Here is a 19,374-nt window from a genome sequence, read left to right on the forward strand (position 1 = left end):
GAGCTAACAACATCTGTGCCAGTCTTCCTCCACTTTGCATATGGGACATTGCCACAGCATGGCCTAGTGAGCGGTATATAGGTCTGTGCCTGGGATCCAAACCTGTGAACCTTGAGTCATCAAAGTGGAGTGCATGTACTTAACCACTACGCCACCCAGCCAGCCCTGGGATATTTCTTTCTTTTCTTTCTTTCTTTCTTTTTTTTTTTTGGTGAGGAAGATTGGCCCTGAGCTAACATCTATTGCCAATCTTCCCCTTTTTGCTTGAGGAAGATTGTTGCTGAGCTAACATCTGTGCCAGTCTTCCTCTATTTTGTATGTGGGATGCCACCACAGCGTGGCTTGACGAATGGTGTGTGTGTCCACACCTGGGATCTGAACCTGTGAACCTCGAGTCACCAAAGGAGAGTGTGCAAACTTAACCACTGTGCCACCTGGCCGGCCCCTTTGGGACATGTCTTATTAAGAAAAAATCCCAAAAAACCCAATTGCCAAGTATAAGAAAATATTAGAACTTATGTTCTTCTCTTTAGGAGCCCCCAGATTCCGGTTTTCTTACCAATGACAAAGTTGTGACAGATGCTAGAAAAATGGATGTCATTTTCTCTTGTACCAACAGACCTATAAGTTATTGTAAAGATGCTGTAAAGATATTGTAAAGTTTTAAAAAAGATATTGTAATTTGTATACAATTTATATACTATATATAGTATATAATTTGTTTCATTTAGTAAAGAATATCTGAAAAATATTTGAAATATTTGAATATCTGAAAAAATTAAGTGCAAGATGTGCCAGGCAGGGCACATACAGTTAGAGTTATAAGACTGGGATCAGTGGAAACCTGCCTTTTAGAATCGGCTTAGAAGGGAAGCACAGAAGGAGCGTGTGTCTTAACACCCATATCTTTGAACACAATTGAAAATCTTTGCACTGAAATGTTTTTTTTTTTGTTTTTAAACCACTTTATTGAGGTATGATTGATATGTAAAGAGCTGCACATTTTTAATGTGTACAATTGGATGCGTTTGGGGGTAAAGGGGTAAGCGAAACCGCCACCATTGAGCCCATAAACTTATCTATCACCTCCCAAAGTTTCCTCCTGCCCTCTTTATTATTATTATTATTTTTGGTAGTAAGAACACTTTACATAAGATCTACCCTCTTAGCTAATTTTCAGCATGCAATACATATTGTTAGCCACAAGCACCATGCTGCCCGGTAGATCTCTGGAACTTGTTCATCCTGCGGAACTGAGACTTGTCCCCTTTCACCATCGCCTCCCCATTCCCTCCTCCTCCCAGCCCTGGCCTCCACTTCTCTGCTCTCTGCTTCTCTGAGTTTGACGATTTTAGATTCCTCATATACGTGAATCACGCCGTATTTGTCTCTCTGTGTCTGGCTTATTTCACTGAGCATCTGCATTGAAAGGTTTGAATTTTAGTATACTTGAAGATTTCTACTGCTGAGTCTTTCACGATTTTCAAAATTGAAGGCATTTAACAAGCTGCTGGTGTAAAATGCAGGTCAGTAGCAGACCGACATGAACAACCCCAGGACCTAGAGCCAAGCCTTTCTGGCAAGATGGGTGCTCCTACCAGTTGTTCAGCCAGCAGAGCAGTTCCTCTGCTTTCATGGGCAGGTGCTCCAACTTGCACAACTATTGTTGAGAGCTGACCGGCGTTCAGTGTAGACCAGCTCGCTCAGGTAGACCTATGAGTACCTCTTTTACCCAAGGCTCACTAAGCAGTTCTTGGCTCTTTCCTGCAAGTATTACCAGATGTTTTCCCTGGCCTGGGGCCTTTCAGTCTCCGGTTTAGCAGCTTTGTGCCTCAGGAGTTTCCTGTCTTCATGCAAAGCAAGCTATCCCTTACAAAACCCTTGTGACTTGTCTTTACACAATTCGGTTAAAAATGTCTTCAAACCTGGTGTGGGTTAGAGAACACGTGATGGTATATTACTCAACAGATGCCAAACCTCAAAGGGACTTTTGTTTCCGGGAGAATTATGTGACCCTTTAAACCAAAGGTTCAGCTGTGGGTCAGCGTCAGCACAGCTAACATTCATTGAGCACTTACGGGGCACCGCACGTGGTCTGAGTGCTGTGTGTATGCTGTCTCGTTTAATCCACATCACAGTCTATGAGGTTGGTTTGTTGATTTTTCCATTTTACAAATGGGACTCTGATGCACAGAGGGGTTGAGTAGCTAACTCAGGTTTCAGAGCTGGTGAGTACCCCAGTCTGGATTTAGCCTTTGGGGTAGTTGGACTTTTTTGCTTATTCATTTGAGTACATTGAAAATCCCAAGGCTGCTGGTATTTAAATCTACCTTCGGTTAGCCACAGATTCCTGGGGTCAGAGTTTGAATTCAATAAATGTTTAAAATACGTCCGAATGGGGCCGGCCCCATGGCCTAGTGGTTAAAGTCCTGTGCACTCTGCTTCGGCAGCCAGGGTTCAGGGGTTTGGATCCCATCTGCAGACCTACACCACTTGTCAGCCATGCTGTGGTGGCAACCCACATCCAAAAAATGGAGGAAGATTGGCACAGATGTTAGCTCAGGGCTAATCTTCCTCAAGCAAAACAAGAGGAAGATTGGCAGTGGATGTTAGCTCACAGCAAATATCTTCCTCAGCAAAAAAAAAAAAAAAAAAAAAAAAAACTCCATTGGAAAGTATCACAATTATACACTATCATAAAAATATGCCATATAAAAGTGCACCAGCAGTAGATGAGCAGCATGCCCACTATCGTACATGTGCTCATGACACCTCCTTGATTCTTCCCAGCTTTTCTGAGATGGCATCTTGATTCCCAAAGGCATTTTATTAACTAAAAGCTTTATAGTAGGGGCTGGCCCAGTGGTGCAGTGGTTAAGTTAGCACATTCTGCTTCAGCAGCGCCTGGGGTTCACCGGTTCGAATCCCGGGTGTGGACATGGCACCACTTGTCAAGCCATGCTGTGACAGGCATCCCACATATAAAGTAGAGGAAGATGGGCATGGATGTTAGCTCATGGCCAGTCTTCTTCAGCAAAAAGAGGATGATTGGCAGCAGATGTTAGCTCAGGGCTAATCTTCCTCAAAAAAAAAAAAAGCTTCATAGTATTTTTTGTTCTTATTATACACTTTATTTCAAAAAAACAGAATTTTTTTTTTTAAACACTCAACATCAATTGAGCACAAAGTCAGAAATCCTTAGAACCCGGTTTGGGGTTTAGTTGTGTTGTCTTTTGAGGTTCATCTTCAGCTTTATTCCTCCATTCTTCTTCTGGTCCAGGCCACTCAAGTGTCCTCATGGTGAAAAGTGCTCTGGTATTTGTTGTGCCTGGAACAATTTACCTCCGTTGTTTATTGTTTTGAATTGATGTCAGATATTTTTCTTGCATGTACCTCCTTTCACCTGCACAAAATTGCCAGTTCTCCCAGGGCAGGGGCTGTCTCCTTATTTTTCTCTTTTCTCTGAAGTTTATGACATAGTGAGGCCAACTGTCCAATAATTAACTAGATTTCCAAATAATTAGATGTTATTCCCTACATGTGTAGTCTCTCACCCAAAATGGAAAGGTAATCCTTAGGCCCCTAATTGGTTTTTGAGGGCCGCCATAACACAACGCTGCAGACTGGGGGGCTTAAACAACAGACATTTATTTCTCATGGTTCTGGCAGCTGAAGTCCAAGAGCATGAAGTGGGCAAGGTTGGTTCCTCCTGCAGCCTCTGCTGGGCTTGCAGACAGCCTTTGCTCGCCCTGTGCTCACATGGCCTTTCCATGGTGCTCACCCATCTCTAGTGTTTCTTCCTTGTCTTATAAGGACACAAGTCAGATTGCATTAGGGCCCAACTATGACTTTATTGAACTTTTAACCATTTAACTCTTTTTTTAATTGTCATAATAGTTTACAAAATTGTGAAATTTCAGTTGTACATTATTATTTGTCACCATGTAAGTGCTCCCCTTCACCGTTTGTCCCCACCCCCCTCCCCTTGGTAACCACTGGACTGTTCGCTTTGTTTGTGTGTTTGTTTATCTTCCACGTATGAGTGAAATCATGCAGTGTTTGTCTTTCTCTGTCTGACTTGTTTCACTTAACATAATACCCTCAAGGTCCATCCATGTTGTTGCAAACGGGACGATTTTGTCTTTTTTTATGGCTGAGTAGTATTCCATTGTATATATATGCCACATCTTCTTTATCCAATCATCAGTAAATGGGCACTTGGGTTGCTTCCACATCTTGGCTGTTGTGAATAATGCTGCAATGAACATAGGGGTGCATACATCTCTTTGAATTGTTGATTTCAAGTTCTTTGGATAAATACCTAGTGGTGGGATAGCTGGGTCATATGGTATTTCTATTTTTTTTTTTTTTGAGAAATCTCCATACTGCTTTCCATAGTGGCTGCACCAGTTTGCATTCCCACCAGCAGTGTATGAAGGTTCCCTTTTCTCCACAACCTCTCCAACATTTGTTATTTTTTGTCTGGGTGATTATAGCCATTCTAACGGGTGTAAGGTGGTATCTCGTAGTTTTAATTTGCATTTTCCTGATAATTAGTGATGCTGAACATATTTTCATGTGCCTTTTGGCCATCTGTATATCTTCCTTGAAGAAATGTCTGTTCATATCCTCTGTTTTGATCGGGTTGTTTGTTTTTTTTGTTGTTCAGTTGTTTGAGTTCTTTCTATATAATGGAGATTAACCCCTTGTCAGATATATGACTTGCAAATATTTTCTCCCAGTTGGTGGGTTGTCTTTTCGTTTTGTTTCCTGGTTTCCTTTGCCTTGCAGAAGCTCTTCAGTCTGATGAAGTCCCACTTTGTTTATTTTTTCTTTTGTTTCCCTTGTCCAAGTAGACATGGTATTTGAAAAGATCCTTTTAAGTTCGATATCAAAGAGTGTACTGCCTATATTTTCTTCTAGAAGTTTTATAGTTTCAGGTCTTACCTTCAAGTCTTTGATCCATTTTGAGTTTATTTTTGTGTATGGCAAAAGACAATGGTCTACTTTCATTCTTTTGCTTCTGGCTGTCCAGTTTTCCCAAAACCATTTATTACAGAGACTTTTCCTTTCTCCATTGTATATTCTTAGCACCTTTGTTGAAGATTAGCTGTCCGCAAATGTGTGATTTTATTTCTGGACTTGCAATTCTGATCCATTGATCTGTGTGTCTGTTTTTGTACCAGTACCATGCTGTTTTGATTACTATAGCTTTGTAGTGTATTTTGAATTTAGGGATTGTGATGCCTCCAGCAGTGTCTTTTTTTCGCAGGATTGCTTTAGCTATTTGGGGTCTTTTGTTGCCCCATATGAATTTCAGGATTCTTTGTTCTATTTCTGTGAAGAATGTCATTGGGATTCTGACTGGAATTGCATTGAATCTGTAGATTGCTTTCGGTAGTCTGGACATTTTAATTATGTTTATTCTTCTAATCCGTTTCTTTCAATAATGTCTTATAGTTTTCATTGTATAGGTCTTTCACCTCCTTGCTTAAATTTATTCCAAGATATTTTATTCTTTTTGTTGCGATTGTAAATGTGATTGTATTCTTGAGTTCTCTTTCCGTTACTTCATTATTAGAGTATAGAAATGCAACTTATTTTTGCAGGTTGATTTGTACCCTGCAACTTTGCTGTAGTTGTTGATTATTTCTAATAGTTTTCCGATGGATTATTTAGTGTTTTCTACATATAGAATCATGTCTTCTGAAAGCAGTGAGAGTTTCACCTTCTTCATTGCCTATTTGGATTTCTTTTATTCCTTTTTCTTTCCTAATTGCTCTGGCTAAAACCTCCAGTACTATGTTGCATAAGAGTGGTGAGAGTGGGCACCCGTGTCTTGCTCCTGTTCTCAGAGGGATGGCTTTCAGTTTTTCCCCACTGAGTATGATGTTAGCTGTGGGTTTGTCATATATGGCCTTTATTATCTTGAGGTACTTTCCTTTTATATCCATTTTATTGAGAGTTTTAATCATAAGTGGATGTTGGATCTTGTCAAATGCTTTCTCTGCATCTATTGAGATGATCATGTGGTTTTTATTCCTCATTTTGTTAACGTGGTCTATCACATTGATTGATTTGTGCATGTTGAACCATCCCTGTGTCCCTGGTATAAATCCCACTTGATCATGGTGTATGATCTTTTTAATGTACTACTGTATTTGATCTGCCAATATTTTGTTGAGGATTTGCATCCATGTTCATCAGTGATATTGGCGTGTGATTTTCCTTCTTTGTGTCGTCCTTGTCTGACTTTGGTATCAGGGTGACGTTGGATCATAGAATGAGTTAGGAAGTGTTCCATCTTCCTCGATTTTTTGGAATAGTTTGAGACGGATAGGTAATAAATCCTCTTTGAATGTTTGGTAGAATTCTCCAGAGAAGCCATCTGGTCTTGGGCTTTTATGTTTTGGGAGGTTTTTGATTACTGTTTAAATCTCTTTACTTGTGATTGGTCTATTCAGATTCTCTATTTCTTCTTGATTCAGTTTTGGGAGGTTTTATGAGTCTAAGAATTTGTCCATTTCTTCTGGATTGTTCAATTTGTTGGCATGTAGTTTTTCATAGTATTCTCTTATAATCCTTTATATTTCTGTGGTATCCATTGTAGGTTCTCCTCTTTCATTTCTAATTTTATTTATTTGAGCCTTCTCTCTTTTTTTCTTAGTGAGTTTGGCTAAGGGTTTGTCAATTTTGTTTATCTTCTCAAAGAACCAGCTCTTTGTTTCATTGATCCTTTCTACTGTCTTTTTTCTTTTGATTTCATTTATTTTTGACGTAATTTTTATTATTTTCCTCCTTCTTCTGACTTTCAGCTTTGTTTTTCTTTTCTAATTCTATTACATGTAGTTTGAGATTGTTTATTTGAGATTTCTCTTGTTTGTTAAGGTGGGCCTATGTTGCAATGAATTTCCCTCTTGGGACCACTTTTGCTGCATCCCATATAAATTGGTATGGTGTGTTTTCATTTTCATTTGTCTCCAGATGTTTTTTGATTTCTCCTTTAACTTCTTCAAAGATCGATTGGTTGTTTGGTAGCACAATGTTTAGTCTCCACATCTTTGTCCCTTTCGCCACTTTTTTCTTGTAGTTGATTTCTAGTTTCATTGTAGTATGGTTGGAAAAGATGCTTGATATTACTTCAATCGAATTAAATTTATAGAGGCTTGCCTTGTTTCCCAGCATATGGTATATCCTTGAGAATGTTCCATGCGCACTTGAGAAGAATGTATTCTGCTGTTTTTGGATGGAGTGTTCTATACACATCTATTAAGTCCATCTGGTCTAGTTTTTCATTTAATTCTTCTATTTCCTTGTTGACTTTCTGTCTGGATGATCTATCCATTGATGTAAGTGGGGTGTTGAGGTCCCCTAGTATTATTTTGTTCTTATATCTCCTTTTAGGGTTGTTAATAATTGCTTTATTTACTTTGGTGCACCTGTGTTGGATGCATAAGTATTTATAAGTGTTATATCTTCTTGGTGGCCTCTCCCTTTATCATTATATACTGCCCCTCTCTGTCTCTCTTTACCTGTTTTATCTTGAAGTCTACTTTGTCTAAGTATTACAACACCTGCTTTTTTTTTTGTATGCCATTCACTTCGAGTATCATCTTCCATCCCTCCCCTCTGAACCTGTGTTCATTCTTGGAGCTGAGATTTGTTTCCTGGAGGCAGCATATTGTTGGATCTTGTTTTTTTTTTTTAAAGATTTTATTTTTTTCCTTTTTCTCCCCAAAGCCCCCCCGGTACATAGTTGTGTATTCTTCATTGTGGGTCCTTCTAGTTGTGGTATGTGGGACGCTGCCTCCGCGTGGTTTGATGAGCAGTGCCATGTCCGCGCCCAGGATTCGAACCAACGAAACACTGGGCCGCCTGCAGCAGAGCGCGCGACCTTAACCACTCAGCCACGGGGCCAGCCCCTGTTGGATCTTGTTTTTTAATCCATCCTGCCACTCTGTCTTTTGATTGGAGAATTCAATCCATTTACATTTAGAGTGATTATTAATATATGAGGGCTTAATGCTCCCATTTTATCACTCATTTTCCGGTTCTTCTGTGTTTCCTTTGTTTCTCGTCCCATATATTTTGGACTACCAATTCAGTTAGGTGGTTTTCTATGATGGTTTTCTTAGTTTTCTCCTTATTTATCATTTGTGTCTCTTTTCCAATTATTTTTTTAGTGGTTACCATGAGGTTTGTATAAAAAATCTCGTAGATGAGGTAGTCCATTTTCTGATAGCCTTATTTCCTTAGACTAAGCCGATTCTATCCCTCTCCTCTACCCCTTCTCAGCTGTTATTGTCACATCTTATTCCATCTTGTGTTGTGAGTTTGTGGTTAAAATAACAAGATTATATTTATTTTTGATATTTTCCTTCCCTTTATCTTTAATGTTATAATTAAGTGTTTGCTAACCTGTTCTGATGGAGAGCTACAATTTTCTGATTTTGTCTACCTATTTATTTTCTTGCTCAGGGCTTTGTAACTCGTCCCCCTTTTTTCCCCAAGTATGAGGGCCTTCTTCAGGATTTCTTGTAAGGGGGGGGTCTTGTGGTGATGAACTCCCTTAGTTTTGGTTTATCTGGGAAAGTTTGTATTTCTCTATCATATCTGAAGGATATTTTTGCAGGATAGAGTGTTCTTGGTTGTAAGTTTTTGTCTTTCAGAATTTTGAATGTATCATTCCACTCTCTCCTAGCCTGTAAGATTTCTGCTGAGAAATCTGCTGAAAGCCTAATAGGAGTTCCTCTGAAAGTTATTTTCTTCTGCCTTGCTGTCCTCAATATTTTTTCTTTGTCATTGTCTTTTGCCAACTTCACTACTATGTACCTTGGAGAAGGTCTTTTTAAATTGACATAGTTAGGTGATATGTTGGCTTCTTTCACTTGTATTTCCAGCTCCTTCCCCAGGTTTTGAAATTTCTCAGCTATTGTTTCTTTGAACAAGCTTTCTGCTCCATTCTCCTTTTCTTCTCCTTCTGGAATACCTATAACCTTATGTTGCATCTCCTAATTGAGTCAGATATTTCTCAGAAAATTTATTCATTTCCTTTTACTCTTAGTTCTCTCTCCTCCTCCATCTGAAGCATTTCTATATTTCTGTCCTTATGATTGCTGATTCATTCCTCTATAATATCAGCTCTGTTACTCAGGGAATCCATATTTTTCTTAATCTCATCCATTGTGTTTTTCATCTCTGGTGTTTCTCATTCTTCTTTGTAGTTTCAATCTCTTTTTTGAAGAAGTTCCTGATTTGATTGAACTATCTGTATTTTCTTCTAACTTGTTGAGTTTTTTTATGGTAGCTATTTTGAATTCTCTGTCATTTAGATTATAGATTTCTGTGCCTTCAGGATTGATTTCTGGCTACTTGTCATTTTCCTTCTGATCTGGAGAGTTAATATATTTTTTCATATTGCTTGATGGCGTATATTTGTGCCTTTGCATAGTGGTAATATGTGGTCGTTATGTCCACCTGCTGCCACTGGATGGGAGTCAGGAGCTGTGCATTTTGAGCACCCTGCAATCTGCAGCTCAGCTCACAGCTGCTGCTTTTCTGGATCGGCTGAACTATGGCGGTGGGCAGGGGGAGGGGCTCTTTCTTTCACCTATGTGATCCTGGGGACTTGTCACTCTGTCCTCGCTGTCTGCTCTCTTGTGGTGCTAGCTTGCTGAAGACACCCCTGCAATAGCTAGTCACCTCTGTGTGGTGCTTTCCCTCATGCTGTGAGGGACCTTGGAGAGCGACGTACCTCCTTCCACTTCCTCCAGGGGTTGCAGCACCTCCACCTTCAGACATATGGCTGTGTGGGTCTCTCAGATATCTTTTGTGTTGTGTGGATGTCCTCTGTTGGTTTATGAATGTCCTTTTCGTTGTATCTTAGAGGGGAGAGTTTAAGGGGAGAGCTCACTCTGCTGTGATATTGACATCACCCTTCCATTTAACTTTTACTTACCTCTTTTAATGCCCTGTCTCCAAACACAGTCACATTTTGAGGTACTGTGGGTTAGGACTTCAACCTATGAATTTGAGGGCCACAATTCAGTCCATAACAACCCCCTAGTTGTGTTGGGGCATGAGCACTGGTTGAGTAAGAATGTGGTTTTGTCCTTTCAGAGCTTGGTGACGTTTGGGGATGTGGCCATAGACTTCTCCCAGGAGGAGTGGGAATGGCTGAACTCTGCTCAGAGGACTCTGTACAGGAATGTGATGTTGGAGAACTACAGGAACCTGGCATCGCTGGGTAAGGCTGTTTCCCACACCTCCTCCCACCTCTCCCCTGACTGCTGCCCTCACTCTGAAGTCTCTCATCCCTTATCACCATGTGCTGCACTGCCCCTCTCCCATCAAGCCAAGAAAGTGGCATCTCAAATCTGGACCCATAGCATGACCATGTTCTACTTCTTATGTTTTTAGGACTTTGCGGTTCTAAGCCTGATATGATCTCCTCACTGGAACAGAGGAGAGAGCCCTGGATCACAAAGAGAAAGTTGACAAGAGGCCGGTGCCCAGGTGAGTGTGGGAGACCTAGGTGGGTTGAAGCCACTCCCAGTCACAGTTCAGTGACCTCAGACCTGTAGGGTCATCAACAGACCCTTCCTAAGCCTCCAGGCTTGGAGGGAAAATTGAGGCCTCTTGAGCCTGGGCTCCCAAATTTTCATTCTCCCCTTGTCTCTTCTCTCCCCTCTCTCTAAACCTCTCTCTGGATCCCATTCTTCCCTAGCTCCTTCTCAGACCCTTTGTTGTTCAGACTTAGATCATCATCTCTGTTCTTTAAAAAATCTTTCACTGATTCTGGTGTAGTTTTTAGTATCTTATTTCTGTTTGACTAGATGGTTGTTTCATTTATGGGCTTCTTTTAACTGGTGTTTCCTGGGTGTCAGGTTTGAGTAAGGCCGTCAGGTGCTGGTTGATAAGATGAGTGTAAGCCATTAAAGAATTAACTTTATTTAATAATTAAATTAATTTAGTAATTAAGTTATCTCCTAGGGGAGCCAAGATGTATCTACATAACTTAAATGGATTAGAAACTGCTCTTCTACATATGATCAGTATAAATAGGGACTTAAGAGGAAGAGGAAAAATCATTCCAAATTTCAAGCCAGGAAAACAAGAAACTAAAGTAGAGCCTTTAGCAGAAACATCAGAATTAGAAGAAAGAGGTTGGTACGTTAGGAGATGAGTTTGGGTTGGGCTGTAATAGTTTGGGTTTCAGGGGGCCTTCCCGGTGTAGACAGGCAGTGTGCAGTTGGGTGATTGGCTCTCAGAAGAAAAGAACACTGATTCTGATTTGATGGAATGTTCTTACAGATATTGTGATGATATTTATACCACTTGGGAATACAGAGATTTCAACCACAGCATTATTTCTGGAACAACAAATTAATCAAGTAAGACAAGGAATCAGAACTACAGATTTCTTCTGGAGGTTATTATAATAGGAAATGGCAATAATTGCTAAGAATTGAGAATCCTATAAGACCTCTTTGTTCAAGTCATACATCCAAGGAAAAGTTTGTATTGACAGAACGGGACAGGTTGCTCACAGTTATAAATTACAGCAACTCACGTGGGTCATCATATGGCCCAGGAGAACTCAAATGGTGTTTTTGTGAAAGTTTTCCATTTAACATCATACTCAATCACATTCTCTGAACTAGTTTTATGAGACAGAAGTGGATTTTTCCTTCTGTCGATCCTTCATCTGTTGCTGAGACTCTTCTCAATTATGAAGACTTGCACTTTTAAGGCCAGGATCTGACCTTTTGTTAGTTAACACTAATGAAAAGCACAGGGCATTGTAAAAGAAAAAAAAAGAGAGAGCTAGAGATAAAATGGAGAGTCAAAGCGAGTGTTCCTTAATAATGCTGAAATAAGGATTGTATGGCAATTCTCTTCTATGGCCTCCCCTCCCTCTTTGTCTGTATTAGCCACATCTTGTCTTAGATTTCAATTTTTATGAGCTCTCTTATCTCCTGCTCTTCAATTTCTTTTTCTAGTCTCCTGCTAAAAACATAATGTGCATGGCTTGCTCAACGTTTAGATAAGAAAGCTCATATTGTGTCCTTTAGGATTAAAGCTGCACAGATTTGGGAATGTAAGGTTGGTTGGTCATATAAAAAAATTTTCAAAACAATGTGCTTTTTTGAGGATTTTAATTCATCTGATTACATTTTTGAAGTTTTCTTCATACTAATACATAACAAAAGAGATATTTACTTTCTTAATATTCTTTTAGACTTGAAGGCTGTGCCAGAGACCAAGGAGTTACCTCCAAAGAAGGACTTCTGTGAAGAGAAGTTATCCAAGGCACTGCTGATGGAGAGACTCACGGACTGCAGTCTGCAGTGCTCCGTATTCGGGGAAAACTGGGATTATGGTGCTCTGTTTGAGAGGCAGCCGGTAAGTCAGGAGATAACCCTTAGTCAAAACACAACAGCCTTCATCAAGAAAGCCTTCTTGATAAGGAAGGAGACAATGACTGCAGTAAGTATGGGAGACGTTTCCATTTGGATACAGTGCTTCTCGTAGACAGAGTCTCCCCACAGAAGAAGGAGTATGCAGCCTTGATACACAGAGGAAAAGTGGGGAAAAATTCAGCTGTAATGAATCACAAATGTGTATATTTAAATCAGAAATGCCTGACCTGTAATGAAGGTGAGGACTTTGAGCAGGGTCTCAACCCTTCGTTTTCATCAGAGGTTTTGTATGAGAGAAAAACCTTGCCGACGATTAAATAATGCGTATTGAATGTGGGAAGCCTTCAGTCAGCATTAGAAATTCATACTGTGTGTCAGTTCATGCTTCTCTGCAGAATTACAAATTCTCCATGGCAGAAACAGTTTCTCCTCACTGTTTTTTTTTTTTTCCAAAACATGTCTGATATAATTAGGCCCAGTCACTATGTGACCTGGGTCACTCAAAGCCTAAGTGTCAATTCTTGGTACCAAGTGCCTCTTTCACAGCATGTGGATGCAGCCCACCCCAGAGCCACTGTGGGGTCATGAGCATGGTTTGATCAAAAAACATCTTTGTGCCGTTTCAGGGCTTGGTAACCATCACCAGTGTGGCCGTAGACTTCTCCCAGCAGCTTGAGCCAGCTCAAAAGAGTTTCTGTAAGAACGTAATGTGGAAGAACCATGACCTGGGGCCAGTAGGTAAGGATGTCCCTCTCCCACATCTGAATGTGTCTTCAGGATCCACCATTTTCATTCCTCGGTGTTGAAGTGTATGTGAGTGTGTTGCGGGGGCTGGGGTGGAGGGGTGTCTTCTGAAGTGTTGAGCTGCATCTTTGCCTCCAGTTCCTAAGATAAGAATTTGACATTTGTGGAGGTGAAAGTTGGGATCTTCATTACGTTTGAAGCATTGTCTTTGATATCTTTCAGATGCCCCTCACTTTTCTTTCTGCTGCTTCCTGTAATGACACTTTTCTTTCAAAGCCAAGGAACTGGATCTCAATTTGAGAATGCCAAGAGTATGACTGAACCCCTTGTCCTTTCACACATACAGGACGTTGTGTTTCTAAGCCAGATTTGGTCTCTGTATTGGAGCAAGAGAAGGAGCCTTGGCTGGTGAAGAGAGAGCTGACAAGAGGCCTGTTCTCAGGTGAGCACCAGAGGCCTGGGGTGGAATTGCCCCCGCAGGTTAGAGCATAGCTTTCACTGGAGAGGCCGCATGCTCGCTGCTGTTCAGTGGAAGACTTTACCAAGTCCTCCGAGTCTGGAGAGAAAATTGAGATCTGGGCTTTCACAATTATTCTCTTTCCTCCTCCTTTGCCGCCTTCTCTTGAATGGGAACTCCTTCCCTGTAGCTCCTCCTGTTCCTGGCCACTCACATGTGAATCAGCCCCTTGGTTCCTTAGTGACCTTTTCCTGACCCCCATGTACTTTTGAGCTGTCTTACAAAGGTTTACTCTTCTGTGATCAGATGGCCCCTTCACTTCATTAAGTGTCCATTCCTGTAAGAACCATGGCTTGGAAGTTATTTGAGGGAGCCACTCTGCTTGGCATTGGCAGGCCGTTGGAGAAGGAGGGGATTTACACATACATTGCAAACCATCAATTAATTACTCTGATAAGAGGATAAGACACGTTCGTGGGTAACTCGCATGAAGTAGCGTTTGCAGATTTTCCAGTAGGGTGTTACATGCGCAAAGGAGAGGATTCCCACCAGCTTCCTTGTTCCAGTTGGACAGGGTGGGCAAAAGTCAAGTTGCAAGAAGACGTAATTGGAGGGTCTCTTCCTCTTTCCATACACAAGGGAAGGAAAAGAAATTTCTTTAGAAAATACTGGTTTGTGGAAAGTGTAATCCTATCACCTGTGTTGTCTGCAGCCGCAAAGGGCAAGGAATGACAGGTACCGCCAGGGCTACTTGGTTGTTGAAGCAATCAATGTTTATTGATAAAGGGAAACACAACAAGGAGCAGGGATAAAGGGGAACAGCAAATCGGTACTTACAACATCCACACCACAATCAGCCGGGGAAGTCCCAATAGTTTGTACAGCGGGTGGGAATGCCGATTGTCCGGGTCCGAGGCAAAGCGTCCTTTCCTCAGTGAGACTCCCAGTTGTTCTATGTCTGTAACTCCCTTTTATCCTAGGTTTTCTCTGGGCTCTGACTCAGGGTTTCAGACATTTGGATACTTTGAGTTCTTTCTTCTTGTTCCCACGGATGGGGTGCTTCTATCTTTTTTGTTCCCACGGATGGGATGTTTCTAAAGTCCAGTCAGGTGCCCATCAGGGTGCCCAGCCCAGACAAGGAACATGACACAGGACATATTCTTTGTAATTTGTGCCTTAGAGTCAGGGCCAAACTGGCCACCTTTGACCCCGAGCCCAGACACATTCCTTCACGTAGGGCCCAGGCCCAGTGTTCTTGGAAGATGGGGAGGTCAATGAACTCTGTACAACCTGTCTGGATAAAGAATAGAAAATCATGATCACATGTTACCAAGGCAATTCTAGATTCTTCAAGTGATAACAAACATATTTTTTCACAGAGTAGAAATTGCTGTGTGTCTTCAGTTGTGTGTGCAGATGTTTTTCACATGCGTTACATGTTGTATATGCCATTGCTCTATTAGATTATTTTACATTTCTTGATATTAGAAATATAGGGGCTGGCCCTGTGGCCGAGTGGTTAAGTTTGCACGCTCAGCTGCGGTGGCCCAGGGTTTCACTGTTTTGGATCCTGGGTGCGGCCATGCACCACTCGTCAGGCCACGCTGAGGTGGTGTCCCACGTGCCACAGCTAGAAGGACCCACAACTAAAATATACAACTATGTACTGCGGGGATTTAGGGAGAAAAAGCAGAAAGAAAAAAGAAAAGATTGGCAACAGTTGTTAGCTCAGGTGCCAATCTTTAAAAAAAAAAAGAAACGTACTTATAATAGGTATCTTTACGTAAGTGAAAATGATACATTTTGGGGATTGCCATATCCCTGGATATGAACATCTGCTTGGCTTTGAAAGTTTTGTTTGCATTTAGTGACTCTAGCAATGACTGGCTGACCAGATGTCTGGGTTTAATTGCATCCTCATAGCACCAGGTATTTTTAATGAAAATGTGTTCATATTATTTGGTGAAAGATTATAGCCTGAAGTTATTTTTTTATTATGAAACAGGTTGAATACTTTCCCTAAATTTACTTATTCTCTTTATCCTTTTGTAAAATGTTCCTCATTTATACCCATTTCTCTGTTTGTATTATAAATGTTTTCTTAACATTCCCAGTGACTTTTTTATATAAAATACTAATTCTTTGATGTATTGTCTCAAACTATTTTTCACATATGGTAATAAGAGTTTTTGTTTTAATTAGACCTTTTAAAATTGTGATATGTAAAATTTTTAAAATTTTCATATAGTCTAATAAATTATTTCTTTTATGATTTCTCCTTCTATTTGTGTCCTTAGAGACTTGATCTGTGTAGTTCTCCTTCATTTTTTTAGTGGGTGTCTAGTATTACAATATATGGAAATACCATAGTTTACTTAACTAATTTACTATTGAGGACATTTGAACATTTAGGTCTTTTCAGTTATAATAAACAGGGTCTAGTTTGTATGTGTCTTTTTGCATGACCAAATTATACATATTTTTAAAGTTTCATGGATATAGTGCTATAACAATTGGTGAATAATTTATGAGAATACCTGTTTCTAGACATCTTCACCAATAATGACTATTTTGTATTTCTTTTTTTATTTTTGCCAAGCTGTTGGGTGAAAATTGAGTTTTGTTTAATTTTTATTTCCCAGACTACTTGTGATATTGAGAATAAATGCATTTAAATCCATTTAGAGTTCATATTCTGTTAATGGTGTGTTCGTACTCATCACCCACATTTCTACTGGGTCATATTGCTTTGCCTTTGTATAGTATGAATATAAATCCTGTTTCATAAATGTGATAAATTTTTCCCCAGTTTCATGTGGCCTATAAGTTTGCATATGATGTTTCTGACTATACAGTAGTTTAAATTGGGTGGTATCTTCACTTATAGAAGCGTTTACTTTGTTGACCTTTTGTATCACTCGTAATTTTTTGTTAAAATTAATAGATGTGTGATTCCCATTTGTACCACGTAACAAATTTGTTGGGTCTTGTTTCTATTATGTATTTAATTCTTTCTTGCTGTCTTCCCATCCATGAACACAGGATGTCTTTCCATTTATTTAGGTCTTCTTAATTTCATTCAGCAATGTTCTGTAGTTTTCAGCATACAATCTTGCACCTCCTTGGGTAACTTTATTCCTAAACAATTTATTCATTTAGTGCTATTTTTCATAATTTCCTTTTCGGATTGTTCATTCCTGGTGTATAGAAATACAACTGATTTTTGTGTGTTGATCTTGTATCCTGCAATTTTGATGAATTGATTTGTTAGCTCTAATAGTTTTCTTGTGGATTATTTAGAGTTTTCTATGTATGGGATCATGTCATCTGCAAATATAGTTTCACATCTTCCTTTCTAATTCGGATGCCTTTTATTTCTATTTCTAATTGCTCTGACTAGAACTTCCAGTACATTGTTGAATAGAAATAGTGAAAGCAGGCTTCCTTGTCTTGTTACTGATTTAAGAAGGAAAGGTTTCAGTGTTCAGATGTCATAAAAAAAAGACTATTTTCCCTTTTTTAAGATCATCTTTTTCCAAACGTTTGACTCTGCATCATCTCCCCAATACCAGTTTCATCTCCTTACATTTATTGAGATATAGCTGTACATGCACACGTTTTTGGTACATGCTAAGTAATTTAGCAAAGGAACTCAGGCATATTCACTCCTGCCTGTAAGCCTATAGTCTGAGATAAGACATATACTTGTTCAGTAGTGTATATGATATAATTAAATACGCTGTCAGCACTCACTATTTTTATAAAAACAGTCTCTTCAAAATGAGAAATTAAACCGCAAGGCCCTATCCATTAATAAATGGCCAAAGAAGTGAGGATTTTCTCAGGCTTGTGGAAGCAAGCAGGTAAACGTAAAAATGCTTTTATGTGACTACTGAGCTTCAGCCATCAATTGGCAATGTGGGTTTTGTTGAAAGTAGTCAAATAAGATATGGTTAACAGAAACACTATTTTCTGGTTGTAGGGGAATGACCGGACTTTCAGATAATCCTAATGAATGTTATAGAATACATTGTCTTTTTTGTGCTTTGGCATGCTTCCTGGAACAACTTCTGTGATGTGCTGACTGCTCTGGCATTGACGCAGCATAGAGAGTGAGAGATGGTAAAGGCAATGAATGTCATAGCCTATACTTTTAGGTGGTGTGATTGCAGAACATTTTTCCAACTCCTTAGTCTTCTGATATGTAACTACGTTCACATATATATATTTTTTTCTACTCACCTCTCCTAGGTTCCTGTATAAATTCAGGCTGGGGTCTTCTTACATACAGTATAGACTGCATGTTTACATGTTTAGAAGTACATAAGTTATGTGGTTTAATTCAACAATTAGTGAATTCATTAACAATTTTCCTTTTAGCAGATTCCTCTTTTTCTATCATGTAATAAGGGAAATGTTTGTTTCTTGTTATTTTCTTGATATCTTTCAGGTCAGCAATCTATACGGGAGATCCAGGAATTATTTCCAAAGCAGCATTCATTTTCTGAAGTGGAAACAGACAGAACTTTAAACACTAACCTGGAGTGTTCCACTTTCAAAGAAAATTGGGATTCTGGGGGTGTGTTTGAAAGGAAGCTGGTAGCTCAGGAGGCACAATTCAAGGGAGAGACACTCACTCATAACAAAACCCTCTCTTTGGAAAGAGAACGTACGTGTAACAAATCTGGAAGATGGTTCCATTTAGATGTTTCAGAAGAGAGAGGTCATAATCGTGATTCAGTTAAGAAAACTTTCCCCAAAAATTCAGTGGTAATAAAGCATACAGGAATCTATGCAGGAAAGAAACTTTTTAAATGTAGTGAATGTAAGAAAACTTTTACCCAGAGCTCATCCCTTACTGTTCACCAGAGAATTCATACTGGAGAAAAACCCTATAAATGTAATGAATGTGGAAAGGCCTTCAGTGATGGTTCATCCTTTGCTCGACATCAGAGATGTCACACTGGCAAGAAGCCCTATGAATGTATTGAATGTGGAAAAGCTTTCATACAGAACACATCCCTTATTCGTCACTGGAGATATTATCACACTGGGGAGAAACCCTTTGATTGCATTGACTGTGGGAAAGCCTTCAGTGATCACATAGGACTTAATCAACATAGGAGAATTCATACTGGAGAGAAACCCTACAAATGTGACGTGTGTGACAAATCCTTTCGGTATGGCTCATCCCTTACTGTCCATCAAAGGATTCATACTGGAGAAAAACCATATGAATGTGATGTTTGTAGAAAAGCCTTCAGCCATCATGCATCACTCACTCAACATCAAAGAGTGCATTCTGGAGAAAAGCCTTTTAAATGTAAAGAATGTGGGAAAGCTTTTAGGCAGAATATACACCTCGCTAGTCATTTGAGGATTCATACCGGAGAGAAACCCTTTGAATGTGGGGAATGTGGTAAATCCTTCAGCATCAGTTCACAGCTGGCCACCCACCAGAGAATTCATACTGGAGAGAAGCCCTATGAATGTAAGGTTTGTAGTAAAGCATTCACCCAGAAAGCTCACCTTGCACAGCATCAGAAGACTCATACAGGAGAGAAACCATATGAGTGTAAGGAATGTGGTAAAGCCTTCAGCCAGACCACACATCTTATTCAACATCAGAGAGTTCATACTGGAGAGAAACCCTATAAATGTATTGAATGTGGGAAGGCCTTTGGTGACAACTCATCCTGCACTCAACATCAGAGGCTTCACACTGGCCAAAGACCTTATGAATGTATTGAA

At 39.8% G+C, this 19,374-nt stretch overlaps 1 protein-coding gene across 1 annotated transcript in view; it reads left to right on the forward strand.

Annotated features, from left to right (window-relative positions):
- Positions 1-19,374, forward strand: part of LOC139042236 (zinc finger protein 28 homolog) — a 47,688-nt gene that overhangs the window by 6,136 nt on the left and 22,178 nt on the right. The window contains 6 exon segments of the mRNA XM_070499607.1: positions 10,120-10,246; positions 10,420-10,515; positions 12,242-12,405; positions 13,049-13,160; positions 13,513-13,608; positions 18,074-19,337. Coding sequence (XP_070355708.1) covers positions 10,120-10,246; positions 10,420-10,515; positions 12,242-12,405; positions 13,049-13,160; positions 13,513-13,608; positions 18,074-19,337 — 1,859 coding nt within the window.

Source organism: Equus asinus, chromosome 26, assembly GCF_041296235.1.
Source record: "Equus asinus isolate D_3611 breed Donkey chromosome 26, EquAss-T2T_v2, whole genome shotgun sequence".
NCBI classification, from domain to species: domain Eukaryota; kingdom Metazoa; phylum Chordata; class Mammalia; order Perissodactyla; family Equidae; genus Equus; species Equus asinus.